Source organism: Pseudocercospora fijiensis, assembly GCF_000340215.1.
Source record: "Pseudocercospora fijiensis CIRAD86 unplaced genomic scaffold MYCFIscaffold_5, whole genome shotgun sequence".
Lineage (NCBI taxonomy): Eukaryota > Fungi > Ascomycota > Dothideomycetes > Mycosphaerellales > Mycosphaerellaceae > Pseudocercospora > Pseudocercospora fijiensis.
Genome location: NW_006921536.1, coordinates 399,717 through 427,683, shown reverse-complemented (window position 1 = coordinate 427,683; position 27,967 = coordinate 399,717). Strand labels below are relative to the sequence as shown.

The 27,967-nt window shown below is 50.4% G+C and overlaps 12 protein-coding genes across 12 annotated transcripts in view; 5 read left to right on the top strand and 7 right to left on the bottom strand.

The window, feature by feature from the left end:
• The window catches only part of MYCFIDRAFT_197007 (uncharacterized protein), a gene marked incomplete at both ends in the record, with an annotated part of 933 nt that extends 858 nt beyond the window's left edge, over window positions 1–75 (top strand). Inside the window, one exon of the mRNA XM_007929078.1 lies at window positions 62–75. Within this exon, the coding sequence (XP_007927269.1) occupies window positions 62–75 (14 nt within the window). The remainder of the gene's footprint in view (window positions 1–61) is intronic.
• A 671-nt stretch (window positions 76–746) lies between these two features.
• On the bottom strand, window positions 747–1,493 carry MYCFIDRAFT_197006 (uncharacterized protein; the record flags this gene model as incomplete). The annotated part of the gene is made up of 1 exon (XM_007929077.1): window positions 747–1,493. One exon carries the CDS (start codon window positions 1,491–1,493, stop codon window positions 747–749), a length of 747 nt encoding a protein of 248 aa, XP_007927268.1.
• Window positions 1,494–4,045: 2,552 nt separating this feature from the next.
• Window positions 4,046–5,519, bottom strand: MYCFIDRAFT_182911 (uncharacterized protein). Its single transcript, XM_007929076.1, has 3 exons — window positions 5,432–5,519; window positions 4,380–5,375; window positions 4,046–4,315 (listed from the first exon to the last, which is right to left on the bottom strand). The coding sequence occupies exons 1-2, from the start codon at window positions 5,438–5,440 to the stop codon at window positions 5,037–5,039; spliced, it is 348 nt and encodes a 115-aa protein (XP_007927267.1). The 5' UTR covers window positions 5,441–5,519; the 3' UTR covers window positions 4,046–4,315; window positions 4,380–5,036.
• A 436-nt stretch (window positions 5,520–5,955) lies between these two features.
• On the top strand, window positions 5,956–8,438 carry MYCFIDRAFT_154357 (uncharacterized protein; the record flags this gene model as incomplete). Its single annotated transcript, XM_007929075.1, has 1 exon — window positions 5,956–8,438. One exon carries the CDS (start codon window positions 5,956–5,958, stop codon window positions 8,377–8,379), a length of 2,424 nt encoding a protein of 807 aa, XP_007927266.1. The 3' UTR covers window positions 8,380–8,438.
• Window positions 8,439–8,619: 181 nt separating this feature from the next.
• On the bottom strand, window positions 8,620–10,501 carry MYCFIDRAFT_57224 (uncharacterized protein; the record flags this gene model as incomplete). The annotated part of the gene is made up of 4 exons (XM_007928886.1): window positions 8,620–9,217; window positions 9,273–9,901; window positions 9,958–10,344; window positions 10,397–10,501. The coding sequence occupies 4 exons, from the start codon at window positions 10,499–10,501 to the stop codon at window positions 8,758–8,760; spliced, it is 1,581 nt and encodes a 526-aa protein (XP_007927077.1). The 3' UTR covers window positions 8,620–8,757.
• Window positions 10,502–11,292: 791 nt separating this feature from the next.
• On the bottom strand, window positions 11,293–13,496 carry MYCFIDRAFT_203765 (uncharacterized protein). Its single transcript, XM_007929074.1, has 3 exons — window positions 12,420–13,496; window positions 11,608–12,329; window positions 11,293–11,553 (listed from the first exon to the last, which is right to left on the bottom strand). Exons 1-3 carry the CDS (start codon window positions 13,050–13,052, stop codon window positions 11,466–11,468), a joined length of 1,443 nt encoding a protein of 480 aa, XP_007927265.1. The 5' UTR covers window positions 13,053–13,496; the 3' UTR covers window positions 11,293–11,465.
• Window positions 13,497–13,724: 228 nt separating this feature from the next.
• MYCFIDRAFT_87130 (uncharacterized protein) lies at window positions 13,725–15,209 on the top strand. Its single transcript, XM_007929073.1, has 2 exons — window positions 13,725–13,942; window positions 14,013–15,209. The coding sequence occupies exons 1-2, from the start codon at window positions 13,777–13,779 to the stop codon at window positions 15,110–15,112; spliced, it is 1,266 nt and encodes a 421-aa protein (XP_007927264.1). The 5' UTR covers window positions 13,725–13,776; the 3' UTR covers window positions 15,113–15,209.
• A 167-nt stretch (window positions 15,210–15,376) lies between these two features.
• MYCFIDRAFT_154346 (uncharacterized protein) lies at window positions 15,377–16,308 on the bottom strand. Its single transcript, XM_007929072.1, has 3 exons — window positions 16,213–16,308; window positions 15,990–16,150; window positions 15,377–15,933 (listed from the first exon to the last, which is right to left on the bottom strand). Exons 1-3 carry the CDS (start codon window positions 16,224–16,226, stop codon window positions 15,533–15,535), a joined length of 576 nt encoding a protein of 191 aa, XP_007927263.1. The 5' UTR covers window positions 16,227–16,308; the 3' UTR covers window positions 15,377–15,532.
• An 819-nt stretch (window positions 16,309–17,127) lies between these two features.
• Window positions 17,128–19,728, bottom strand: MYCFIDRAFT_175248 (uncharacterized protein; the record flags this gene model as incomplete). Its single annotated transcript, XM_007929071.1, has 9 exons — window positions 17,128–17,233; window positions 17,272–17,299; window positions 17,332–17,572; window positions 17,618–17,681; window positions 17,716–17,745; window positions 17,773–17,988; window positions 18,032–18,039; window positions 18,075–18,121; window positions 19,704–19,728. The coding sequence occupies 9 exons, from the start codon at window positions 19,726–19,728 to the stop codon at window positions 17,128–17,130; spliced, it is 765 nt and encodes a 254-aa protein (XP_007927262.1).
• A 1,841-nt stretch (window positions 19,729–21,569) lies between these two features.
• On the top strand, window positions 21,570–23,282 carry MYCFIDRAFT_188654 (uncharacterized protein; the record flags this gene model as incomplete). Its single annotated transcript, XM_007929070.1, has 2 exons — window positions 21,570–21,644; window positions 21,708–23,282. The coding sequence occupies 2 exons, from the start codon at window positions 21,570–21,572 to the stop codon at window positions 23,280–23,282; spliced, it is 1,650 nt and encodes a 549-aa protein (XP_007927261.1).
• A 246-nt stretch (window positions 23,283–23,528) lies between these two features.
• MYCFIDRAFT_188653 (uncharacterized protein) lies at window positions 23,529–25,113 on the bottom strand (the record flags this gene model as incomplete). The annotated part of the gene is made up of 3 exons (XM_007929069.1): window positions 23,529–23,657; window positions 23,985–24,836; window positions 24,889–25,113. The coding sequence occupies 3 exons, from the start codon at window positions 25,111–25,113 to the stop codon at window positions 23,529–23,531; spliced, it is 1,206 nt and encodes a 401-aa protein (XP_007927260.1).
• A 680-nt stretch (window positions 25,114–25,793) lies between these two features.
• Window positions 25,794–27,481, top strand: MYCFIDRAFT_89993 (uncharacterized protein; the record flags this gene model as incomplete). The annotated part of the gene is made up of 3 exons (XM_007929068.1): window positions 25,794–26,202; window positions 26,895–27,059; window positions 27,183–27,481. 3 exons carry the CDS (start codon window positions 25,794–25,796, stop codon window positions 27,479–27,481), a joined length of 873 nt encoding a protein of 290 aa, XP_007927259.1.
• Window positions 27,482–27,967: the final 486 nt, after the last annotated feature.

Here is a 27,967-nt window from a genome sequence, read left to right as displayed (position 1 = left end):
ATCCCGAGTGGCGGAGACAGACCAGACGCGAGAAGCTTAGCCTTGCTCAGACGCATTCCAGGTGTGCTTACGTAGAGTTCAAGCATCGCTCCTTCTCGTCTTGCACATTGCTTTGCAACAGCTTGTTGCGAGGTCAGTAGCACCGTCAGAAGCTTTTGATGGAAATGAAAAGGAAATTCGGGAAACAGTGCACACAGACGACTTCATTTCTCTCCCATTCCCAACCCCAGTCTCAATACCATTCCCATCTCCATCCCCATCCCCATTCCCATCCCCAGGCCGCCGCCGCCGCAGCCAGCCTTCTCCAACACAGGTCAACCTCCCAGCCCTCCTGTATCGAGTGGTGGGAGTCAAGCGGCCAAAGAATGCCAGAGGTGGACTTTATGAGCAATTCAAGCTTGTCAGGATGCCAGAACAGATTTCGCTCGATGAGTGTAAGCTTCGTCCGAATTCTCAAGATTTGCGCGATTATGACAGGATTGAACGTCTGTTCGATCGTTGATTAAGATGAAGAAATGGGAAATGAATTACGACTACCTAAGTTCACTTTTGGCGAGGAGTTTTGGGAATCGGTTAGGGGCCAAAGACTTTTTTAGCTTGTCTTTGGTTTGGTCTTTTGCTTTTAGACGAGCAGTATGGCTCCAAGACTCTATCAAATTCCTACCATTGACCATCCCGCATCTATCCCAAACGCTACGCTCGCTAATAAAGTCTAGACGCCTAACTATAACGAACGTCCTCCGTCTCTAGTAGTCCCTCCTATAATAATCTTCAACCTGGTATTCCCCATCGTCAACATAAGAGTCATCATAATCTCTCTGATAATGATGATGATGTCTCGGTCTCTCTTCTTCATCATCATAATCCCTCTCATCCTCATACTCATTATTAATCCCTCTGCACCTCTCCCGATACTCATCCTCACTCTCCTCCTCCCCAATACCCCTCTCCCTCTCCCTCTCCTCTTCCCCCACAAACCCCCTATCATACTCCCTCACCCCCTCCCTCTCATGCTTCTTCTTCTCACGATGATGATGTTCAAAAGCATTAGCAGCAATAGCTCCAATAGCCAATCCACTCAGAGTAGCAAGTTTCCCATGACCCATTTCATGACCCAGAAATGCACCGCCTGCGCCTCCGAGGACAGTAGCACCGATTCCTCGCTCGTCTTGTTGGCCTACATGTGATTGTTGCAATCCGCCTTGATGATGTTGGTTGGAGGAGAAGTCGCCGAGACCTTTGTTCTCAGATTTCGGTCCAGCGCCGTATTCAGCGTAGATTCGTTTTGGGTCCCAAGCTGGTTCTGGGTCTTGTTTTTGTTGGGATGTGTGAGGATACGTGTATGAGATGTATTGTTGTTGAGGTGGAGGGCTGTAGTAGGTTTGTCGTGGAGGGGGTGCCTCGCCTGGGAAATGGTCTGGATATGGCGGAGATTGGTATTGCGGATGGTCGTAGCCTTGTGGTGAGTATTGCTGAGGTGGATAGTCTGACATGTCTGTGTAGATATGTCGTTCTCTGGTGTAATCTAGAGTGCAAGATTGCTGGTGCGAGGGTTGAGAGCGTAGATGTGAAGCTGTTACTAGTAAAGGTTGCCACTTTTGCTGTAGACTGTAGTAGATGAGAATGACTGTACCCACCTGTGTACTCTATCGGAACATTTGTAGACGCTGATAGTGATGACGACGTGCTGTGAGAAGTCGGGATAGGCCTGTACACGGACGAAATTGCTACGGTCCGGTCGCTGTCGTCCATAGCACACATCAGCAGCCGCAGTCTCCGTAAGCCATCAACAAGGTTGGAGTAGTACTGTTTGGGAACTGATGCGCTGTTCGCTGTTCGGCAGCCGGAATTGTGAGCGAGAAGTCGGCGTCGCAAATGGTCGGCGTCAAAATCCACACGGCGCTGAGATGCTTCGAGAGCGAGATTTCGTATCGACGCGATTGGCAGTCAGCTGTGTAACCAGGCAGAGCAATGACATTTGATCCATCCTTTTCGCTCGCCTGTCGGGGCATCAATAATCATCATCTTCACGGCAGCTCAAATCTCTTCCACCATGACGGTCCTCCGAGTTCAAGACATCTGTTAACAAAAACCACTTTCCCAGACATCAACATAGTCGCCGTATGGCCAAAGGATGCCTGAAATGCCTCCCAAGGTCGGCTTGAGGCGCATATCTTGATGTTCGATGCGTATGCCAAATCTAGAAGATCTTTGGCCAATTGCATGTGTCGATCTTGGGGCTGATACTCATCAAGCCCATCGATGAAGAAACAGAACGCCGCGTTTGTGACAGTGCGTAGCATGCCGATTGCATCAAGGAGTTCTTTCACCGACCACGACTTACGTGCGCGATGCGAAGTCCACCGGGATGGAAATGTCGCTGGCAGTAAAGCAGTATCTTGAGAGCATACTTGGTGCAATAGACTGCGCAACAAGCCTTCTTGCGACTTTTGAATGTTGGTGCCGGGATACCAAAAGTGGTGTTGAGCCATGAAAATCTGGTTGCTGCGCATGTCCGTGGGCCTGATTGTGGCTGTAGACCCGCCCAGTGCTCATGCTCGTACTGTAAGCAGCGTCGGTCTCGCCACAGCATCCGCGCATGTGTAGACGAGTGGCAAGCTTGGGTTGATTACTTGTCATGATCGATTGCAGGCAGTAAGGGCCGCGTGGAGAGATGTTGCGAACATGGGAGCGACGAAGTTGATGTGGCTGCAGGGCGATGTCAGCACTTCGAAAGACCTGCCATATCCAAGAACCACTGTGTTGTTCTGTCCTACCTCGACGACATCGCTGCTACCAGTCGTCATCATACTCGATAGAAAGCCGCACGAGTGTTGCGACGCACGTAGCAGGTGTGCAGTGAACTCTGAGCTCTCCCCGTGCCTCCTCCCACTCCAGGTCTATGACCTAGCAATAGATGAAGGCACCCCAGACACCGGCTAGAAGGCCAGTGCTTGACAATGTCGATGTTTGAGGAAGCATCCTCGCACTAGAAGTGGTAGCTTTTGTAGCCTCGAAGACGCGGCCTAGCCCGCTTTCTGTCGGATAGACACGGCTTCATGTGACTGAAGAGCGAAGCATGTGCAGAGCATGTGAATGCCTCGAGGTGCCTTGCAACGAGCTTGTGAAACACCTTGGCTTGATATAGGTCGTGGTGCGAGGCGCATGTCTCCTCGAAGCGCTCAGCGCGGGATTCAGGGCTTGCAAAATCGATAAGATTAACCTGACTCCATCATCTCCAGCACCTCGCCACTTCCCCGAGCCCCAGCTACCCGCCCGAGCCCCAGTAGATATACCAATATAGAATCGGCCTGAATGAGATTACGTGCTGTTTCCACCTATTATATATTATATCCATTCTTAGTTAGTAGCGCGGAGCGCGTTACCTAGGAAGTCGCGCCTCGAAGTCGCGCCTCGATTCCTCGAAGTCTACCGACTTAATATTCGTATTTTATTCTATATAGCTAACAGGACGGCCACTTTACTACTAGGTGCTATAACAACAGCACTATTAGTTCACTTAGTAGCAGTATCATATATAGCAGTAGGCTAGTTAGCAAATAAGGGACTAATATAAGCTAGTATATATAGCATTACGTAGTTACAAGGCTGCAGGTCGTAATCCGCTTAGACCTAAGTAGATAGCAACTAACAACACCTTAAATTTTGCTATACTACTAATTTGCTAACAAACTTTGGCTTTATAGCTAGTAGCAGTATAGAAGTGGTTGCCCGGTCGGTAGTGGTTGCGGGGATCCGGAAATCGCTTCCCTACGCGATTTTGTTAGGAACAGCGGATTCTATAATCCACTGTATTACTGGGGCTCGGGCGGGTAGCTGGGGCTCGGGGAAGTGGCGAGGTAGGATTATGCCATCCACGGCTCCAGGGTTCGGGCCTTGCACGCAGCGGAACGCGTGCGGGAAGTATGGCCGGCTTGGGCCGCCTTCTACCAACAGCCAATCACTGCGACTCTAATTCATGGTCAGCAAAACCAACCCAACACTGCCTTAAGTGATTGTCCCTCCCCGTATACAGTACAACCTACGACTGTGCAGAACGTTTCAACAACAACGAACATCACTCAGAGAGTATTACAATCCACCCAACACAACCGTAAATCGAAATGGCCATCACATCACGTCCACTTCTCCAACGAGCTTCACGCTTCCTTAGCACCTACCGAACACGGACGGCACATCAACAAGACCGACTTGGAGCTGCGGCAGTCGTTGGATACTGGTGTGCAATAGTCAGTGCACCACTTGCTGGAGCATATGTCATTTCACAAGGAGCTGCGACAGATAAGAGACGATTGTAAGTTTGGCAGCGCTGTCGATGTCTATGCATTTATGTTTTGCTAACGTTTATGTTTTCACAGCCGGCCTCTGAGCTTCCGCGATTGCCTACCTGGATCGAGTCTTGACGACTATGCTGGTGCATACATGAGGTTGCGGAGATGAGCAGCGGCGTGGAAGAAGTCGGAGAACAGAAGGCCTGATCGGTCGACAAGTGATCGATCTTTGCGTTTACATACTGCATTCCTGGTTTGAAGAGATATCCACGGTAGCGAAGGCCTTTGATATTTAGGCGTTGGTGGGCATAATCGCATTGTGATATCCTGGCTGGGGGCGTAAGAGCTATACTGAGGTCATTGCAACCTCGACGGAGCTGGCCTCAATCATCGTTTTCAGCGATCCGTACAACCATTCCCTAGCTGTACGCTAGATAAATCTACTTTAAGACTCTTCTGACTGCATCTGATGTTCCTGGGTTCCAATGCAAACCAAATCATTCGGCCATTCCATTGCTCCCGTTGCAGCTCATGAGCTGAGCGGGACAAATGTCGACCAACGATCTCTACGAGCTATCACATTCGCTGCGACTGCATACCTAGAGACGGTCGCTACGTAAGAGCCCTTGCCCTGATCCCAATGCCGCTCCGGAGCTGGAATGAGCATTGCTTGAAGCGTCTTTACTAAGGCAGCTTCGGAGTCAGATCTCGGCCTGAGTATGTTTTTAACCTCGAACATTCCCATCAACTAAATCGATCGCCTTTCCGACTTCTGAATGGATCTTTCGCTTCATATTTGCTTTCGTGGTGAGTTGGCGCAGGGTCTTCGTTTGCTTCTCGACTGGGTGACGGCGTATCGTACTTCGACTCCCCTTTGCCTCCAGTAGATTTGGCTGATGCGCTGCTCAAGGCAGCATCTCTCGACACGGCTTCTTGTGCTCGTAATCTGTTTTGCGATTGTCGTAGGCGTTCGTTGTGTGCCGCTCGTTCTTCTCGATCGGCGTTGATAGACTTCTTGGCGAAGTAGTATGAACCAGCGCCTGCGACGATGAGGACGCCCCAGCCATAGCCTACTGATCGGATCTGATGTCTTATTAGCACAACATTAATGCCTAAGAACGGATCTTGGGCATGCATACTGTATTCATCTTGATCTGCCCTTAAACACCGCTCTGCAAGACCTGGCCGGAGTATATGCCGTGAACCAGATTGTGTGCAATCCACGAGTCTTCCAAAGTGAATGTTTGTAGAGCAGAAGAAGTAGAAGTCGAAGCTCCGAAACAGTGGAAAACCGACATCATCACAAGCATTCGGCGAGAAGTGCGGGAGTGCTCGGAGTCGCTTTGGGCTCCGCAACAGACTTCCGGAGCTTGCCGGCCCCTGCCAAGTTGATCTGAGGACGCCAGTTCTGAGGACGCCTGTCAGTCGCAACTATATCAACACTCGTCTTTCCGCCCGAAACTTGAACCTGCACACCATCAACATCCATCGCCACCAGCATCCCTCGTTGATATCAGTCCCATAGTCGCTGCTAGTCATGGCACCCAAGCGCAAAGCTGGCGACTCGAGCAAACAGCCCGCTAAGAGACTTGCCTCCGAGTCCAGGCAGGCGACGCCTGTGAGTCTGAGCGATGATGATTACAGCGACAGCGAAGACATGAACATGTCGGAAGGCGGTGCGCCGGCGAGGAGTAAAAAGTATGAAGGAATAGTGCAGCGATATCAACCCCAGACCTATCAGAAGTCGCAAGCTGCGTACGCTGGTCGTGACGCCGCCAGTCATCTATTCAAACCCAGTCGTGATTATTTCAACGAGCCTCTCAAGCCCGACCACCATCTGCGGCCGCTGTGGATCGACCCGCAGAATGGGAAGGTCGTCCTTGAGACCTTTGCTCCCAGCTTCAAGCAAGCCCAGAACTTCCTTATTAATATCGCAGAGCCTCAAAGTCGCACAACGAACATGCACGAATACACTATAAGTCCTCACAGTCTATTCGCGGCCGTTAGCGTAGGTCTCACGGAGCAAGACATCGTCCGTGATCTTGAACTCTTCTCCAAAACAAAAGTGCCGGAGAACATCATTAATTTCGTCCACGAAGTCACACAATCTTTCGGAAAGGTGCGACTTGTGCTGAAGCACAACAAATACTTCGTCGAAAGCAATGACGCGTCCGTACTTCAGATGCTTCTGCGAGATCCAGTCATTAGCTCTTGCCGCGTGGACGACTCCGACGAGCTGAAGACCGAGAAGGCGGCCAAGAAGGGCGATCTGATCATCGGTGGCACAGAAGAGGCGACTCGAGCGAAGAACGCCATGGCACAGATCGAACAGCAACAGAAGAGAGAAGACGACGACGAAGAGGACAGCGACGACGAATATGGTGGCCGTCAAGCTGAGAAGGACATGACCGAATTCTTGCGCGAGGAGGAAGACGATGACGATACCGACCAAGTACACTCGTTCGAGGTCGATGGCGAAAAGATCCAGCTCGTGCAAGAACACTGTAATGTGAAGCTCAAGCTGCCTCTGACCGAAGAATACGACTTCAGAGCAGACGATATCAACGCTAATCTCGACATTGACCTCAAGCCGAACGTCCAGATTCGCTACTACCAAGAACACGCGCTTAGCAAAATGTTTGGCAACGGACGCGCTAGAAGCGGAATTATCGTGCTGCCCTGTGGTGCCGGCAAGACACTAGTCGGCATTACTGCAGCATGTACGGTCAAGAAGAGCGCGATTGTGCTTTGCACTAGCGCAATGAGTGCCGTGCAGTGGAAAGATGAATTTAAGAAGTGGTCAAACATCAATCCAGACGACATAGTAATCTTCACCAGTGGCGAAAAGCAGAAGCTCAGGGACAAAGCAGGTGTCATCATCTGCACATACAGCATGGTCACGCAAAACACACGGCGCGCGCATGACAGCAAGGTGGTCATGGACTTCATCATGTCTCGTGAGTGGGGATTAATGGTTCTGGACGAGGTGCATGTCGTGCCCGCAGAAATGTTCAGGCGTGTGACAGAACGCATTAAGACACATTCGAAGCTTGGGCTGACCGCAACACTTCTCCGCGAAGACGATAAGATTAAGGATCTGAATTTCCTTATCGGGCCCAAGTTATACGAGGCCAACTGGCTGCAGCTAAGCGAAGAAGGCCACATTGCACGCGTTCAATGTGCGGAGGTCTGGTGTCCAATGACTACTGAGTTCTACTCTGAGTATCTGTCAGCTCAGACGACCAACAAGCGCGGCTTGCTGTCTACCATGAATCCGAGGAAGTTTCAAGCATGCCAGTTCTTAATCAACTTCCACGAGAGCAGAGGCGACAAGATCATTGTCTTTTCGGACAATGTGTATGCTCTGCGAAAATACGCGGAAGCGCTACAAAAGCCATTCATTTTTGGTGATACTAGCCAGAAGGAACGAGAAATGGTGCTAGCCAACTTCCAGATGAACGATGCAGTCTCGACAATCTTCCTCTCCAAGATCGGTGACACTTCTCTGGATCTGCCAGAGGCAACCTGTCTCATACAAGTCTCCTCTCATTACGGCTCGCGTCGCCAAGAAGCGCAGCGCCTTGGTCGTATCCTGCGAGCGAAGCGACGAAACGACGAGGGCTTTAACGCATTCTTCTACTCTCTGGTTTCCAAGGACACAAACGAGATGTTCTACTCTTCCAAACGCCAGGCCTTCCTCGTCGATCAAGGCTACGCTTTCAAAGTTATTACACATCTCAACGGCATCGAGAAGATGCCGAACCTCAAATTCACCACCCAGCAGGAGCGAATGACTGCCCTGCAAGATGTATTACTACAAAGCGAGACGGCCGGCGATGTCGAAGATATCAAAGACGATCTCTTCTCCGATCGAAATGTCTCGCGCGGCAAGGCGAAGGGTAAAGGCGTGCGGAGGCAGGCTGGTACGCTGTCCTCACTGGCCGGAGGAGAAAATATGGCATACTACGAATACAGCAAGAATAATCCCAATAAAGCGCTCGCCGCAAAGCCTCGTAATCAGTTTTTTAAGAAGCACGAGAAGCAACAGGAGCGGAAGAGGAAAGCGGCGCGGGAGATGCTTGAATAATGAAAGCTTCGAGAATCCTAGGCTAGACTTCATAACGCTGACCATGGGATATGCTGCTCATCTCGCTTGCTCATCATGGAGTGAAATTCTTCTCTTCCAAGAGCTTTCTGCGGGTGCACATTTGACTTGTTATAGCGTGGCATAAATCTCAGTGTTCTGGTTCGACTTTTTCTTCGTACTAGAATTTTGGGTGGATCTCTGAGATCCTTCATGGAAAACATATGGAAGAATACTGAATGTAGAAAAAAGAGCAAACGATACGATTGAGGAAACAATATAGAAGTAATACAAGTACGAACGCGAATCACGCACAACCTCTCAACTCCCCCCTTTCCTCTACACCTACACCTTAACCTACACACACCTACCTCTTCATCCTCACTTCTCAACCTGCGCAACGCTCCTCTCCCTCAACCTCTCCTCCGCAACCTGACTAACACTAACCTTCCTCCCCTCCACCTTCCGCACCTCATTAACATCCCGAAACGAAACCTCCGGCCGAAACTTCTTGCTCTGCCACGCCTTGCTCACACGTCCATACAACTCATCCACCTCCTCAAGCGACAGACCTTTCGTCTCGTAAATCATAAAGTAAACGAAAAGCACGCAAATTCCGCAGAACGAGCCCCAGATGAAGAAGACTTTGGATTGTAGGTTTGCGTATTGCTCGTTTACCATGTAGGGCGTGGAGTAGGCGATTGCGAAATTTAGGAGCCAGTTGGTTGCGGTGGTCATCGAGAGGCATTTGGCGCGGGTTTGGAGGGGGAACATTTCGCCTGTGACGACCCAGGCGACGGGGCCCCAGGAGGAGGCGAAGAAGAAGATGTAGATGCATACGCTGGTGAGGAATGTTAGGAAAGTGGGGTTAGAGGGAGAGTTGGGGGAAGACTTACAATGCAATGGCGGTTTGTTGAGCGGGCATGTTGTCGGTGCCCGAGACGGTTCCGACGATGGCGACGATGAATTGGGAGATGCACATTCCAATGGCGCCCATTAGGAGAAGACCTCGTCGGCCCATCTTCTCGACTAGGTAGAGACCTGGAACGGTGGAGAAGACGTTGACCACGTTTGTGATGACTTGAATGGTGAAGCCACCGCTCTTGAAACCTGCGTTCTCGAAGTATTGCGTGCCGTAGTAGAAGATGAAGTTCACGCCTGACAATTGTTGCAGTGCTTGCAGCATGCATCCGGTCAAGAGACGCTTGCCTACAGTGCCCTTGAAGCAGTCTGCGTATGAAGCCTTAGAGATGCTCATTTCGTATCTGTGGTTTGCTTCGACTTCTGCGAGCTCCTCGACGAGAGCTGGGTGATCGATCGGCAGGCGGCGGAGCTTTGATAGGGACTGAGCGGCTTGCACGTGCTTGTCTTGCTTGACCAAGAAGCGAGGAGTTTCTGGCAGGAAGAAGAGACCGACGCAGATAATGATCGACCATGCGAACTGGACGCCGATAGGGATGCGGTAGCTACCAGAGTCGTTGCGGCTACCGGTAGAGTAGTTCACAATTGCGGCGAGGAAGAGACCCTGTCATGTCATGATTAGTTCGATCGTGGCAATGAGCTCGTCACAGAATAACTTACGATAGTAATGGCCCACTGATATGCTCCAACGATAGTTCCTCGAATCCATTTCGGTGCCGTCTCAGACTGATACATGGGCACCATAGCGGAGAGCAGACCGACTCCCAGTCCAGCAAAGAAACGACCCGCAATCAACATTGGTTGACCAGACGAAGCTGTTTGAAGGACAACGCCGAGGTTGAAGACGATACCGGCAGAGAACATGAGACCTAGTCTGCGACCCATCCAGTCCGCTGCGGGCGCACTCACAAGAGCTCCAATAAAGGTACCAGCAGATAGAATGGAGACGATAAGAGCATCTTGGCTGGACGTAATGCCCTCATTATCACCGGTTTTGAATTGGTTGATCCAGTATGGCATAGCCAGAACACCGGAAATGGTTCCAGTCTGTCATGTTGTTAGTCGTGGAGAAAGAGGTTTCGTGATCAGCTTTACTCACATCATATCCAAAGAGTACACCACCAAAGGCAACGAACAGTCCGACCACGATAGCTGGCCATGACTTCCCAGCCACATCGTCCGGCTTCTTGAGAGCGAGACCCATCTTGACGCTCCTCCTTTGATCAGATGAAATCAGTCCTCAAAGCTTCTGTTCGTTTCCAGGTCCCAGTGTCAGGTTTTAAAGAAAGGCTGTCGACGACACACGAGAATTCTCAAACCAGGCCCATCGCGTGGCTTTATATAACTGTCGTTACCATTATTCGCCCCAAGGATTGGCACCAGACCATCGCACAGCGGTTCACCCATGGGGAAGTTCCCGCGTGGACGCCTGACATTGGGATGGTACTCCGGGTATTAGAGCATGCATCAAACGTGCGGCGTATGTCTGTGCTGCAAGTGGTGTCCGGGCGGGCATAAGACCGGAGACTTGCTCAATCAAATCGAACTAAAAGGCTTGGTTGATAATGCCAAGGCTATGATGATTCGATCTTCGAGATCACAAGTGCGGAGGCGAGAAGGTTACAAGCAAAGCCTTGGTAGGATTTGAGAGCTTCGTGCGGTCTGTATTACCATTGTGTGCAGTGTGATAGGCGATCGATGTTTCTACTCCGAATCATTCCATGGTCTTTGAGCCCGCGAGCCGCAGAGCCTCTTTTCCGATTCGCGTCTTACATCATGTCGATCCGCCTAGGCAGGAATCTGCAAATGCCGCAATTGTTTGACATTAGCATCGAAGGACAAGAAGAGGAATGCAGGGGTGAAGGACGGGACAAGAGCGCAAGGAAGTGGCCTTGGTAGCTCACATAATCGGACCGAGGTGGAGTCGGGCCTTTAATATCCCTGTGCCGCATTCTGAAAGCTTCTCATGTGCGCCGTGTATTCGTGAGTCCAAATGCCTTTCGGAAGCCGATTGTCACTTCACTCTATCACGCATTGAAGCATCTACTTCTAGTTGCCATGCTTCAGCATTTAGTGAAGCACCAAGCCCTGAGAAAATCCGCATGAATGTAGACACCCAGAATAGGTAAGCACGGCTTGCTGTGAGAAACCTTGGGCGGAGATATTGCTCATTCATCCTCTGCTTTCGAAACGTATGCCCGCCTCTTATTGTCCGACCCGAGCTGTCTAGACCTACTGACAGGACCAGGATGTGGCCTATGAGATGATCAGCTTAAGTTCAAATGGCAATCAAGCGAATACATGACGTACACAAGTATTTCGAACTCGTCCCATCGAGTTAGAGACAGATCTGATCTTCTGTATGCTCTCAAGGCGTTCTCAACTGACACGCGTGCATTACGATCGGCAAGCAGTCTCTGTACTGGTAGCGATGTGCCGAAGGACGAGTCGAACATGAGTAGGTTCCGGGAGCCATCTTTCCGTCTTTCGATCCCGACTATGCTCATGGAATGGCCGAAGCGTTGGAAGTAGATCGGGGCCAAGGTTGTAATATGGGCATTGCGATTGCTTTCAGCGGTGTCGATACCGCTCATGAAGTAGGCTTCGACATAGTCTAGAAGCCCTTCCACGGCACTACTTCCATCATCTTCGTCTGAGTCCTTGAATGATAGTGCCTCGACTCTGATATTGATCTGCTGGAAGAAAGCAAGCGCTTCATTTGTACCGATCCACTTCCGAGTATTGCGTATACCACCGGTCTCGAGCCGTCCGTATGGACATTTGCCGTTGTCCCAAGCTTGCTCGATAGTATCTTGAATTCTCATGACATCGGGCAACTCCTGAGGACCAGTCGGGTTCATGTGCTGGATGTATGTCATGGCGACCTGAATGTTCCAGTAGCCGCAAAAGTTGCCGTCGCAACGAATCTTCCGGATGTGCTTTGTGCATGGATGACAGAGGTATGCCGCTGTTGTGTTTGAGTCGAGTGTACACAGGTCTGCAATAAGTGGAATGAGTCCTGCTGTCTCATTCTCGATGAAGGTTTGTCGATAGAGTCGGCCGTCGCGGCCGATTCTTTGCTCTTCGCATGGTTCGGCCCCTCGGAACAAGTCCTTTCGTACTTGAGAGGGCATGCTCTTTTCGAACGCATAAGGACCAAGCTCTCGCTTGCCGAGTCTAATTGGGTTGTCTGGGTCCTGAAGCTTATGAACGCTTGACTTGGCTCGTGAAGTGTGAGTGGATGTGCCGGAGAAATAGCTGAGAATGCTAGCTGTACGGGAGTGACTGCGTGGTTCTGGGCTAGCTCGGCCAGGCATTGGACGACTCGTGACTTTGCGCGGACTACGTGATGGATTGGCGGCATGTTCGGCAGACAATCTGTTGCCCATCGTTCTGCGTGGAGGACTTCGAGATCTGCCCGGACTTCTTCGAGGAGGTAATGGAGGTCGCAGTCCCTCGGCCTCTTGCTCGGACAAGGCGGCCACTGCATGGAAGCTCAGGTGTTCATCAACTTCTGACAGCAGAACATGCTCGCCACATCCAGGCCTCGCACACTTTGTCCACGTGTCTCCGGGCATCGAGTCGCTGGTGCGACTGCCTCGAGAAGCATCTGTTGAGCTTGACGGCCTGGAAGCTTCTCCATCTTGAACAACGAATGGAGAATGCTCCGTGTGGTATTCTTCGATGTGTAGTTGAACGTCGTAGTCGGTGCTTGTGAACGAGCCACAGAAGGGGCAGACCACCGAGTTAGCCATGTTACTGATGATTCCGGGGGCGGCGATGTTGTTGTGACTCGACGAGCATGATGTTTGATCGCAGAGGTCGAGTGTGTGGAAGCGGAAGTGTTCTGGTTGAAAGTGAGATGGGAATGCCGCTGCCAGCCTGACGCCAACAAATCGCTCTTGCTGAGCCACAAAGTGAGGCGCGGCGCGGCGCGGCGCGGCGCGGCTGCCTCAGACCAACACTCATCGCGCGCTCACACCAGCAACGCGGCCTTCACCTCCATGCCGTGCATATGAAAGCATGTGAGTGTCACGAGATTGAGCGGCTCCAAATGCAATGCCACTTACAGTCTACTTACGCGCACCACGCCAAATGGCACGCTCAAAGTGACCTTCCGATGTCGTCCGAAGCTTTCCTTCTCACGCACTCACTGAAGATGCTCGAAATGCCACGCGAACCGCGTTGGCGTCTCTTCGAAGGCGGAGGTGAGAAACGCATGATTGCTACATCGAGGTGTGTCTTTGTCGAGTGAACAGAATTGGATAAGGAGACAGCAAGCAATAATGTTGGTGAGAGTCACGTCGTCACGATTCAAACTTTTCAACGGCCAATGACGCACCCCCTTGGCATTGTTGGCGGGCAGCCCGTGGTTTGTATATAATTCTTTTGGACCCCTCAATCACTTCTTTTCTCTCAAAATGGCGACTCAAAAGCTAATATCACACGCGTGCCTCTACGCTCAACTCCCTCTCAATCATGGCGACGGTCATCCTCGGTGCGCAGTGGGGTGACGAAGGCAAAGGCAAGATTGTCGACGTGATCGCGCAGACCGGAATCCAATTGTGCTGCAGAGCGCAAGGTGGTCACAATGCCGGACATACCATTGTGAAGAACGGCAAGAAGTTTGATGTCCACATCCTACGTGAGTCGCTCAAGACTCTGGCTGCTATTGCAGTCGCCGATATGCAGAGTCATACTGACACGAATTTTAGCATCCGGTGTCCTCACTGATGGCTGCATCAACCTCGTCGGATCAGGATGCGTCGTCTACGTGCCAAACTTCTTTAAAGAGATCGAGATGCTCGAGAAGGCCGGGATCGACACCAAAGATCGCATTCTGGTCAGCGACAAGTGTCATATCGATCTTGACCTGCACACGAAAGTCGACGGTCTCGAAGAGGTAGAGCTGGGCAAGGCGAACATCGGCACAACGGGCAAGGGCATTGGTCCTACATACTCCACGAAAGCTAGCCGAAGCGGACTTCGCATGTCGGATGTCTTCAACAAGTCAGCGTTCGACACCAAGTTGCGCCAGCTGGCCCAGTCGTTTAAGAAGCGGTATGGGGATCTTCTCAACTACGACCCTGAAGACGAGATCAAGAGGTTCGACGATTACAGGGAACGATTGAAGACCTATGTCGTGGATCAGGCACCTCTGATCGAATCGGCCGAAGAGGGCAACGTCAAGATTCTTGTCGAAGGTAGCCAAGCTCTGATGCTGGACATCGATAACGGCACCTACCCGTTTGTAACTTCCTCAAACACCGGAATGGGAGGCGTCTTCACTGGTCTATCGCTAAACCACCGCAAGATCGACGAAGTCATTGGTGTTGTCAAGGCTTACACCACTCGCGTTGGCTCTGGTCCATTCCCTACTGAATTGCAGAACGAAATCGGCGATCGCCTGGTTGACATCGGAAAGGAGTATGGTGTCACGACAGGTCGCAGACGCCGCTGTGGATGGCTTGACCTCGTAGTCGTGAAGTACTCCAACACGATCAACCACTACGATGCGATCAATTTGACGAAATTGGACATCCTGGACGACTTCGATGAGATCAAGGTTGCTACTGAATACCACCACAACGGTCAGAAACTGGCCTCTTTCCCCAGTGATCTCACCGTTCTCGAAAACATCGAGGTGAAGTACGAGACCTTCCCCGGCTGGAAGAGCAGTACGGTTGGCCTGCGCAAATGGGAAGAGCTACCCGAAAATGCTCGCAAATATGTGGACTTCATCGAGAAGTTCACGAAAGCACGGGTAAAGTACATTGGCACGGGACCGGGCAACGAGAATATGATTATTCGATGAGGTCCCCTAGCGTTGATGAGACGAATAGGTGCCATTTGGTGCACGCCAGGCTCAGATAGCTTGGTAGAATTTAGCAATGAGAAAATACAGCCCTTTGAAAACATCACGCTGTCCAAGGAATCATTTCAAAGCACGTCGCGAGTGAAGTTTTGGCAGCTCTCAGGAGTGGCCTCGTGGTAAGTCTCGCTCGCAACCTTTGCGACGTCTCCAGACTCGCGCGTCGCGAGCACAATAGCAAAGCAGCTGGAAATGATAGAAGCCGATCGGGCCATCGGAGAATTGCAATACGAGCACGGATTCTATACACTCATCGTATGCAATATAGTCCAGTCCAATTCTATACTCGCATGATACTCCCAATAGCACCTCCCACCCCCGCACCAAACCGCACCTGCCCTCCCTCACAGAACCTCCAAAATCCTACTCCTCCTTAACACCCCCCCTCCCCGCCTTCTCCGCCGCCTCAATACTCTTCTTATCCGTCTTAATCTCGCCAGCCCCCTGTCCCAACATGCCCGCCATACCCGCATTCGCCTTCCAAGGCCTCTTCAAATCCCCTGTAGCAGGCTGACCAAACAAATGCACTTTTACCAAATTCCCTTCAAAAGCTCCCTTTAGCGGGATGATGGATTGGATGAGGAGTGGGTTTGTGTATTTGAAGTACAAATGCATGACGGCCATCATTCCGACGCCCATCAGTTGCGATTTGAAGAGGCCTTTGAGTTGTTGTTGGTCGTAGGCGTGGACGGTTGTGGTTACGGCTTTCGGGTCTTCGGTGCTGCCCATGGGTGCGGGTTCGACGTATTTGAGGACGGTCATGTCTGGGAGAGGAGGGTGTCAGAATGAATGATGTGGTTGTGGGGGTTGGTTGGTTTACCTCTCTTCTTATCGATTTGCATCTTGACGTAGAGGTAGACTCCGAGAATGAGGACGTTGCTGACGACGTAGAGGGCGCGCACGCCGTTCAGGACGTTGGGGTCATCGAAGGGAATTTTCTTGCTCGCTTGCATCATCACGAGGATGATGATGAGGTTGGTGCTGTGCGTTTCATGGTCAGTATACCATGCCTGTTCGTGGTCGCGTGCGACAAGAGGACGAACATTTGCGGATTCATTTTGGCGGTGGTCTCGATCGCGTGTGGTTGAGGGTTGAAGTTTTGGTTGTCTTCAGAGCCGGAGAGATATTTCGAAGATGATATAGACCGAGAAGCAGGTGAGGACAAGAAATGTGAAGAGACAGCTGGCTGGCTCGCGCCGGAATGCCCCCACTCTTTTCTGCGAGAACGACCAGATGGCTTGGCGCTTGAGTTGAGCCCCTTCTCGAACCCCTCCGAATATCCAATACAGTAATCTTCATCAATCACACGTCTTTGACGACATTTCATTGCAGTCGATCATCGCTAGCTGGTTGTGGACCATATAGTAAGCATACTATGTAATTATAAAGCCTTGCGTAACTCTAAACCCTACTTATCTGTCCGCCATGGCGATAGCTCGCTAAGTCGTCCATTCTTGACACTCCCGAGCCCGTTCGAGGCCTCTCGACACAACATGACCAGACGTGCACCATCTCTGTCTCCATTCCGACCCTCCTTCCCTGTTACTTTGGCGAAGCTACGCTCCACTGCGGAGGCAGCTGGCAAGCCAGCTCTCGTGCCTTCCGCTGGAGGTCTGAGTGGAGACAGCACCATCTCTGACTGCCTTGTAAGGGCCACTTGGACGACAGTAACTCCAACTGCTTCAGACCTATCAAACCATACCGTGCTCTACAAGGCGGCATTCTCTCTCTCTTTACGGGAGAGCTTGCTTGATGCGATGCCTGGAGAATAGGCTCGAATTGAACACACGAGGTTCAAATCGGCTCACATATTTCGAATTAGATTCTTGTGGGCATCCAAACAGTATACCTGAGACCTTCTTTGTCGATCCTGGGCATCCAAACTGGGAGATGCTCTACAAGGAATTGCCGACATGAATTACTTCAGTTTCCAGGGAGTAGAAGATCAGGCAGGGCCATTAGGTGAAAGGCCAGAAGGAAGTCAGGACGTGCGCCTGATGACACTCAGTCTTGCGCAGTTTGTGCTGCTGGAGTATTGCAATATGCTCTTGCGTCGTGAGGGCTCTGTAATTCTCAGTACAACCCTCTCTTCCGGATGGCACGATGCTTTCCAGTCGTGGTATTCTACGGCTATCATCATCTTGAGGCGTCGAGCTCGGCACAGCGTCGTCCATACCCATTATCCAGCAGCTCAGCAGGCTCGCGATAGGTAGGTGCTTCTGCTGGCCAGTTCTGATCCTTAGATGCCAGTTCGCTCTTTTCGCCCGGACTGGCATCTAATTCCTGCGGTCGTATGTATGGCTCATTATTCTGGCTCAGAGGGATGCGTTGTTGAGACGATCTCCTTCGCCAAAGCCAGAAATGGACTGCGAAGATAAGAACTGCTCCGGCCTCAAGTCTCTTCTATCAGCTTCAGTGAACATATCAAATACGCCAGTCGAGACTCACCGCTACACCGACACCTACACCAGCTTTGGCGCCTGTCGACAGACCATCGGATGCGCTGCTTTGACTTCCTGAGGCAAAGCCACTGCTAGAAGTAGCACTTGAAGCCCCGCTGGATGTCGAGGCCGATGCTGTGCAACGACGGGAAGCTTCCTCACGACGATTTCCCGGCTTGGCAGTCTTGGCTTGAATGGGAGCCGCCTCTTGATGAGTGAGTCAGGTCGTTCCTGAATCGCCACTGTATCGCTTCGTCAGCATGCAGAAACGTCATTCCGGACATCAATATGAGTGCGCGAGAGGTCTTGGCGTTCGGTTCAAAGCAGGTATCGCCGTATCGGAGTTCACGAGCGCCTCTGCCGCAAGGGAACGCCTCTCTTGACTTGCCCACCAACAGGCCGCCGGAAGCGCTAACTTCACGAGGGGAGCTAGTTCAACAGGCCGCCGGAAGCGCTAACTTCACGAGGGGAGCTAGTTCTACCCCGTCAAAGCCTTCCGAACACCGTAATTCTTATCCAGGGTTCCGTCACACACTTTACGCCCGCTAATCGCGGGGTTTCTAGCTATACGTAAAATCGCACTTTGTTAGTAGACTATACGTAAAACTCGATAAATAGTAGTTTCTAGTCCTATTCGGATGTCTAGTTATATATAGTATAAAACCGCGAGTCTAAATATTATATATATAACCGTATCCGAGTAGGTAGTAGTTATAGACCTCGCTGCCGCTATTTCCTTATATAATCGCTTAGCAGGCGCGTCTACCTTATTCTAAAACGCGTATTCCTCGTACTCCCCCTATTTCTCTTATTCCTTTTATTCTACTATACGTATCGTATAGAAAATTCGGTATAGGGCGTAAGAAGGTTAGAAATATAAAGAGGAGGGTACGCGCCGAGCGGTTAACTAAGATAGAGAGGGCGGAGAGAGTAGTAGACCGCGTTATTACGAAATACCGCGAGTTAGAGGCTATCTTATTAGTTAAAATTAGCCTTCGAGCGCTTTATAAGAGTAAGAAGGCAACTAACCTATATTTATATATATATTAGCGGATTAGGGGTCGTAGATTACTGCTAGATCGACTAGTAACTAATACTAAACTAGACTAGTCGTAGGAGCTAGCGCTAGCGGATTATTATCGAGAAAGAGACGTAATAGGCATATTCTTGCTAGTAGCGCTAATCGTTATAGTAGCGATAGATATGCTAGCGAGTCTGCTACTAGATTATATATTAAGAGACATAATCGCGCCGTTTAGAGTAGACTAGGCGGATAGGTTTCTTAAGCGCTATAGACTTAGTAAAGTCAAGTCTAAACCGATTAAGGTTTAGCGTAAGGAGGCTTACGACCCTTCTATAATAAGAGGCTAGTTTGACTAGTTTAAGGCGATATTGTTGCGACTAAAGGTAAAGCCGTAGAACCTATAGAATTTCGATAAGACTAGTTTCTAAGTTAGAATTAGTAGTAACAAGTATATCGTTATAATAGACACTAAGCGCCGCGCCTAAACCGAGTATAATAGCAACCGGACGTATATAACCGTCGTCGAGACTATTAATGCCTATAGTATAGTAATAGACTATTAGTTAATTATTAAGGCAGTAATAGTTTAAGAGAGGTAGATTCCTTCGCAAGGTTAGTCTCGTAGATTGCCTTAGGCAAGAACAACGTTACTACTAGCAACGTTACCTACTAATAACAATAGGCAAAGACAACTTCTTAATTACTATTAACGAGTCTAGCTATATAACAGATAATACTACTATATATTATATCCGCTAGTTTAAGCGTAAGACAAGGCCTAAGGATCTAAACGAATAGAGGGTGCTTCTATGCGACAATTACGGCTCTTACTACTTTAAGGAATTCGCGGCCTTTACGAAGCGATATAGGATTTAATTATAGGGCCTATAACTACACACTTCGCACTTTATATAGCCTCTAGACGTTATATTATTCTAAGTATATAAGTTAAGGCATAGATAGGCGGTTTTAGAAGCTATATACCGTAGCGTTAGCGAGTTTAGTATACCTAAGTTTATAGAGGCGCTAGTATCTATTCGGGCGAAGACATTTACTAACTATAACGTACGGTCGGCATTCCGTAAGACAGGCATATTCCTAACAAATAGAAAGGTACCTTATAAGCATATTCGAGATTAGTATAGTGCTATAGACTAGAATTGGAACTAGTAAGTAATTAAGGGCGAATTAGCATAGAAGGAAACCTAGTATATAGAATCGCTAGCGATAGCGGAGATTGCTTAGTAGGAACATATTGCCTTAGTCGAGTAAGGCCGTTCCGCCGAGCCTACTATTATCGATCTAGATAGCCTATTTCGCGCTAATAATCGTTACTACCTAGGGGATCTCGAGAATATAATTACTTAAGGTATGCCGTCGTTACCTCCTTAGCGAATCCGGACCCCTACCCCCGAATTGCCGTAATAGCTTCTAAATACTACGACTAGCCCTTATATAATTAAGGCGTCTCGTAGTGCTATATAAGCTCGTAAGGACTTTCGACGCTCGTATCTAAAGCTAACCCTACTCGGTATCGACTATATATTTAACCTATTTTCCTCTTTACCTATAAAGGATATAGAGAGGGCATACGAGTTGTTAGTTAATATAGCTATTTATAAAGGCGAAGAATATAAGCGTAAATATTAGTCTATAAGCATCGTTAAACGCGTAAAGAAGCGATAGAAGGAGTAGCCGAATCGGCTTATAAGAGTAGGTACTATCGAGGCCGATAAATTGCGCTCGCAACTTACTTAATAGGATAAGGACCTAGCTAATAACGACCGCTAGAAGATACTCTAGGAGGTAGAGAATGCTTATAACAAAGTACGCACCTATCGACTTAAGTGTAGTAAAGCCTTCCGAGTAGTATTTAATAATAATAGTAAGACTAAGTAGATAGACGTTAAGCTCTAGTCTATCGATAAGCCGCTACGACGAGTCTTTAACCTACGACTTCTCGCTACTAATAACAACCTTATATTAAAGAAGACTAGCGATCCGTACGCTAAAGTTATCTACTTCTATAGGTAGTATACTAATACTACCGAGAGCGGCGATATTACTTATACTTAGTTACTAATAAGTACGTTATTACTACTAACTCGTACCTACGACTACGAAGACGATATTACGGTATAGACCGTTAAGTCGAAGCGACGACTAAATAGCCTATTCGCGTAAGAACCTAATACTCGGTTAGACTAGCTATAACAAGACGAAGCGCTACTTAATAAAGATACTATATATACTGTAATCTAGCCTTATTTAGTACCTCCTCGCCGCTGCTACGAGTCTATACAAAGTAAGCGCTACTTCTACGAGCCTCCGAAGAAATCCAGCCGTTATAATAGCGCTATTGCTAGCAGTAAGAATAACCTAATTAAGCTAGAAGAGGTAGCTAATATAGGCAGTAGATATAATAGTAATAGGCTATTTACTTAGTAAGAAGAGGTAGCAGTTATATAATAGATATATAGGCCGACTAGTAAAGTAGTTGATTATATAGTAGACTCGAGGTTTGCTAAGAGGCCGGATTGAGGTCCTACGGTCGCAATTTAGTCGCTAATATACCGGAAATCTACTGTCTCTTAACCCTTATCGCACTTATATTCAGTTTCCTATTATATGTGCTCTACAACATCGCCGTTATCGACTTTTACGTGTAGCTTACTAGGAAAGTGCGATTTTACGTATAGTTTAATTCCCCGAGCTAGGGCGAGGGGTGAAGTGGGCTGACGCAACCCCGGATAGCGCGTGAAGGCGCTTCGCAAATGCAAAACGGCAAGCACTACCTCTATGCTCTGCTCTGCTACCTCATCTTTTCGTTCTCTGCGCCGCCAGATCGCGAATATTAGAAGTGGCTATTTTCTTGGCGCAGAGCTCCAGCTTGATCAATACTACAGTATCATCAAGACAAAATCAATTGGAACCCATGGACATCTCCAAGAACGACATCCATCTCCAATCTGCGCCTACCTCTTCATCCGCAACAGATCCTCCATCACCAGTAGTCGACCAATCTCTGCAACCACCACCCGGTCTCCCACAAAATGAACCATCTCCACCCCAGCCCCCAAGAACTAACCTCCGCCTCACCCTCATCCTCCTCGCCTTATACCTCTCCCTCTTCCTCGCCGCCCTAGACCACACAATCATCGCAACCGCCATCCCCACAATCTCCTCCAACCTAAACTCCGCCTCAGGCTACTTCTGGATCGGCTCCGCCTACCTCCTCGCCGACGCCGCTGCCGGACCCATCTGGGCCAAAATCTCCGACATCTGGGGCCGAAAACCCGCCCTCTTGGCCGCAGTCCTCTGGTTCGCGATCTCCAGCATTCTCGCCGCGAGAAGCGTGAATGTCGAAATGTTGATCGCCGCGAGAGCGTTACAAGGTACCGCGGCTGGGGGCTTGATCCAGTTGGTGAATATTGTGATTTCGGATCTTTTTAGTATGAGGGAACGGACGTGGTATTTGGGGATGGGGAATGTGGTGTGGGGGTTTGCTGGGGGCACGGGACCTTTGATCGGAGGGGCTTTTACGGAGTTTGTGAGTTGGAGGTGGTGTTTTTGGATTAATCTGCCGGTGTGCGCGACGAGTTTTGTTTTGTTGGTGTGGGTTTTAGATGTGCATAATCCTAGGACTGGGGTTTTGGTTGGGTTGAAGGCATTTGATTGGTTGGGGACGATTATGATTGTGGGTGTTGTGATTATGTTGTTGCTTGGGTTGGATTTTGGGGGTGTGGTGTTTCCGTGGAATTCGGCGACGGTGATATGTTTGATTGTGTTTGGGTTTCTTATGATTGGGGGGTTTCTGTTTAGTGAGAAGAAGGTGGCGAGGTATCCTTTGATGCCATTCGAGATTTTTAAGAGTCGGTCCACGAATTGCGCGTTCGTGGTTTGCTTTTGTCATGGGATGGTGTTCATCGCTCAGGCCTACTATCTCCCGCTCTACTTTCAGGCTGTGAAGGAAGCTGGCCCGCTGCATTCTGGTGTGCTGATTCTGCCGTACGCGTTACCGGAAGCAAGCGTGGGTCTCATCAATGGCTTCATCATGTTGAAGACCGGCCACTACCGTGAAGTCATATGGATTGGGCTGGTCTTTCTCACCCTGGCGACAGGTCTCTACGTCTCGTTGACTGACCTCACACCGATTTCTAGAATAATAGGCTTCGAGATCTTGGGAGGAATTGGTTCGGGCTGTCTATTCGAAGCACCTCTGGTCGTAGTACAGAGCACGACTTCGCCGGAGAACACGGCGGCAGCTACGGCGACTATAGGGTTCATTCGAAATGTCGCTACCGCAATGTCAGTCGTTCTAGGTGGCGTGGTTTTCCAAAATGGGATGGTCGCGCGAGCGAAGTATCTCGAGCGAGCCGGATTGAACAGTACTTTGGTCGCCGCCTTTGCAGATGACAAAGCGGCTGCAAATGTCAGGCTGATATCGTCTATACCCGATTTGGCGCAGCGAGAGGCTGTGGAATCGGCATATGCCTGGAGTCTGAAAAACATGTGGATCATGTACTGTTGCATCACGGCTGTGGGCCTGATCGCCAGTGCTTTGATTGTGCACACGAACTTGAAAACAGAGCATACAGAGACGAAGACCGGAATTCGGGAGCTGAAGAAGCTTCGTCAAGAAGTATAGTACATATCATAGCTGGGGTATCTACGAGGCCAATTCTGCTGTCCTCGTCTGCTGAATGGGTATGCTACACTGTGTATGTAGTGTTACAGATGCTGGTGCGTGGTTTCCTGGATGGGAGCGAAGACGTCCTTGATACCCAAGTGTAAGGTACATGCGCCGCGATGTCAAATCTGGCACGAAAAGTCGCAGTCTTGCTCTTTCGAATGTGATTCGAATTGGCAATCTGCAAACCAGAAGAGATGTGATCTAATCGATGACCATGATCTCTTCCTCAAGCAAGGCGTTCGGGGAGTCGTGCTGTATAGCGCCGCCCGTGGTGCTGTCATCGCGCAAAGCGAGCTTTGCAAGCTGAAGTCTGGCTGCCTCGGGCGTGCGCTGAGCCAGGATGAAAGTTTGCCAAGCGCGCCACAAAGCGCTGCCTTTCTGCTAGGAAGGCTGCGGTTGAGACGTCTGCTGTTGACTTCCTCCATCCCCATTGGCATTCGTCTCGGTATGCGTCTCGGCTGTGGTCCGAGGCGCACCTTCTTGAGTCGGATTTGATGACATGCTGGCAGACATGTTCGCATTCATTCCCATCGGCATTTGCATTGAAGACATGCCGTTCATTCCCATATCCATTGACATTCCATCGAGACCGGACATGTCGCCAGCCATTCCGTTCAGACCAGTCAAATCTCCTGTCATGGTGCCAGACATGTCTACTGCTGCCATGGGCAGATTCGGATCGAAGCCCATCGTCATTTCTGGCGGAATTGTGTACAGGCAGTAGATTTTGCCATCAAGCGAATCGCCGTCGAAGAGAGCGAAGTTCTGTATTGGCTGCTCGCGTTTACCGAGAACGTTGATAACATCCTCGCTTAAGCGACCGCCAACGAACGCCGCAGTTGGAGTGATCTCAGCGCCTACATTTTGCAGGAAGCTTCTCAGAAAGTCGCCGCTCAGAGTCTCAGCCGGTAGGCCCATCTCTGCAGTCTTCTGCTTGGCAAGTTGTGCAAAGCGCTGAAGGTCTTGTGGCGTTGCTGCCGGAAGATGCATGACTTCACGCTCGAATTCGAAGAGAGCGCGAAGACAGGGTAGAAGTGGCGGCACATTCTTCAGCTTCCGGCGATTATTGAGCACATCCAGAGGCAGGGGTGAGGAGTTTGCGAGGATGAAAGGACAATAGATCTCGCACTTCTTCACGATTTCGATGGTCTTGCCATTGTTTTCCTTCTTTTCCGTGACGCCCAGAACGGCGCGAGTAAGAGTCTCTGCCGTCACAGCTGTTGGTCTATTCGACTTCTCGCGCTCGATGACGAATTCATGTGCTACAAGGTCGGTGAAGATATAGCCGTAGAAGCCGTGGATTCCTGCAGCGTAGAAAGGCCGGCTGGCAAACCTCGCTGCTGTATTGATCATGGAGAGTGTCATGAAGTCATGATCGCATGCGATGATACACTCAAATTGAGCATAGTACATCGGATCCTTGATCAGAAGATCTTGCAAGCCTCCGTCAGCTGTAACCTTGACGCGCGGATTGAGCTCTTGAATGCGTGGAACGGCTGCCTCGCCTCGCTACGCAAAGGTCAGTTCTGCCACTCATTACGACATAGTTGATCGAACAAACCGGCTTATTTATGTCTTCTTCGCGCAAGAAGAAGCCCGAACCAAGATCCTCCTCAGTAACAGGCTCGTTGTCGACGATAGTCAGTTGACTGATTCCGGCAAGAGTGAGATTCTTTGCAATTTCAGTTCCCAGTGCCCGAAGAGAGATCAGCAACACTTTGGCAGATTGGATCTGCTGCTGAGCCTTCGCACCCCACAGTCGAATCTGTCGGTCGTACAGCGCCATATCATCGGCGCTCAGCCCTGGTGCTGTCGTGGACGTGCTGCCATCTCCGACTCCGTTCACAGATTGAGGTGGCATTTCCGTGCCATTGGTGTGCTTGATTCCATTGACTTGTTGCTCTGGCTGTGGCGGATACTGGATAGGCGCAGATGTCTCGCCCGGCGCAGACATTCTGATTCGCGCTCCCCGCGAGCAGTTGCGTTGTTTGGAGCAATGTCAGACAGAATAGTTCTTAGGCGACATGCGCTGAGCTGAAAAGTGATCGGACTTTGAGTGTATCAAGGTCTCCGCAGACCCGACTAACCAAGAATACCAGACCCTTGCTCTGATACACGCGTCGCACCAGTCGGCGTTGTTGATGTACAATGGAAAGTTGAGTGAGTCTAAAAGAAGGTCTCCTTGAAAGTGAAGGTCGCGTCGTGCAGTGCCCGTGCACGCGGATCGGCACGAGCCAAGCGGCGAAGCAAGCGCGACCCTGCCTGCTGCTCTGACGTCCTGCATTCAGCTGCAGTGGTGTCCTCAAAGCATCAGGTTCCCCTCTCTGTACAGCCAACTTCACATGGTCAGCAGATCGCCGGAGCATTATCACAAGCCAGCTACGCCTCGATGAGAACGTGATATCGTAACGAGAGACTTTTCAATTCCAATCATTGATCAAGGCTCCGAGGCCGGCGAGCTTCACCATGCCAGACTCGCGGCCCTTCTCAATGAGGGTATGCTGCTTGTTCATCGTCCCCATTGCTCCTCACATTGCTAAGAAGCAGCAGATGGGCTCGTATGACCAACCTCCCGCCACATCCGAATCGTCAACTCCACGAACTCGCGGAAGCCGCCTCTCAAGCGCCCTCCGAGCCACCGAGGACATGGCGGCAAGCGATCTGGAGCAGATGGGAGCTCCTAGACAACGGCAGACAGCACGACGACGAGTCACTCTTCAACGCCGACGTCAGCGATCACCAGGCTCAGACGCGCGAGATACAGGCAGCGACGACTCCATCCGACGCCGAGCAAAACGGAGGAGGCTGGACTTCGAGGCACCCATGCCGCCAAGACTGCCCATCAAGTATGGGTACTATGGCCAAGTAGAGCCTGGTCGGTTGAAGTTGGAAATCATATCATGCGACGGAGGCGAGCATAGAGATCCGCGGTCTCCCACAACATATCTGGGCCCGCGGAATATCGTACGCCATGACAAGAGTGTATACTGCTCTGAGAGACCGAGCAGTGGCATAGTGCTACGGCATGCTGATGACTCTTCCTTTTGTCTTGAGAAGCTGCACATTGTTGGTCCAGAGCATGGCTTCACATCGCCGTACTGTCCCTCCTGTCCTCTGATGTCAACCTCCGCTGACACGAGAATAGTGTCCGTGAAGGCCTTATTTACGTGTCCATGAATCTCAACGACCTTTCAAAATATATGGATCCTCCGCTTCATGCAAGACGACGGGGAGTAGACACGCCGCCGTATCGTCGCCGAAGAAGCTTCAGGGATTCGCCCGAGCGTGGCATTACCTTGTCGGAGGCGCTTCGTGATCCAGAGGTCGACGCTGCCTTAGGCCGAGACTACGAGAGAAGTGCTACTGCCATGCAAAGCGCCATGAGAAATGCCATGGGTATATCATCAGAGCGAAGAGATAACGACATAGCACGAGTCCGCGGCGAAGTACAAGATGACCCGCACGAGCATCCCACATCCTACTATGGCGATGACTTCGGCTTCGGCCGACAGGATCCAGAGGCTCATTGCGAAATTCCCTCGTCAGGTGAGGCTGCAGACATCGTAGTCTTCCCCGACGAAGGCGTACCTGTCACGCTGCTCAGCGATGAAGAGCCCGGCCCTGAAGAGACCTCCTCACCAGACGTCATAGACTTCCGCTTGCAGCGCCTTCGGAGCATGCGTCGCAGAGTTGAGATGGAAAGCTGGGATCGCGATCGAGAACGCTGGACCGGTGTGCCCCGCTTTGAAGATGGCAACGAAAGGGATGATTCATGGAACTTACGACGACTGGATGCGATGATGGCGCGTTCACGCATGGCCGACTCACCATCTCATGACGATACTGACGAAAGAGAGCCCGGCAACGGTTATGGTCCGGAAGCAGGGTATGGACCAGCATATTATCAGCCGCCCGAGGAGAGGCCTGATGGCACCGAATATTATGATGACGGCCTTAACGATCCCAATGTGACACGAGCAAAGTTCCACATTCAACGTGGAAAGTACAAGGTCGCCATCAAATTTGATCCACCAGTGTCTGGTCGATTTATTCTCCTCAAGCTATGGGCCAATAGGGACAATGTGGACGTGCAAAGCGTGATCGCAAAGGGCTTTGGTGGATCAAGGTTCTTTCCGGCCGTTGAGTTGCGATAGCAGGCAGCTACGGATGTTCACAATTTAGCGAGAGAACAATTCTGCTCGAGCAGCCGATGAGCAAAGGATAACGCGGCCTGCTGTTAACACCGTCCCGAGTCACTCGCAATCAACTCAAGCACAGGCCTTCTGCATGCCTCTGCTCCAGCACGGACCATGACCTCTGCATCCCTAGTAGCGTTGAAACTAACGATCTGCATATAAAGTGAAGGTACCTGCCTCGACTTCCATAGATCCCGATTTCTTTCTCTTCCTCTCCCGTCTCACAGAAATGCCAAGCTGCACGCACGCACCCCTCACTTTCGAGCCGTCCGCTCATGTTGTAGAGGCAGGCTTTGCTCGCAATTCGCTAGCCAAGCTCTCCGCTGCAGCATAAGCAAATAGAAAGGCACTCAAACAGCGAGGTACCTTCAACAAAGCTCAATATCAGGATGTTGGCAATCCCTCGACATTACCACGACCATTCATGCTGCCCGGCGATGATCT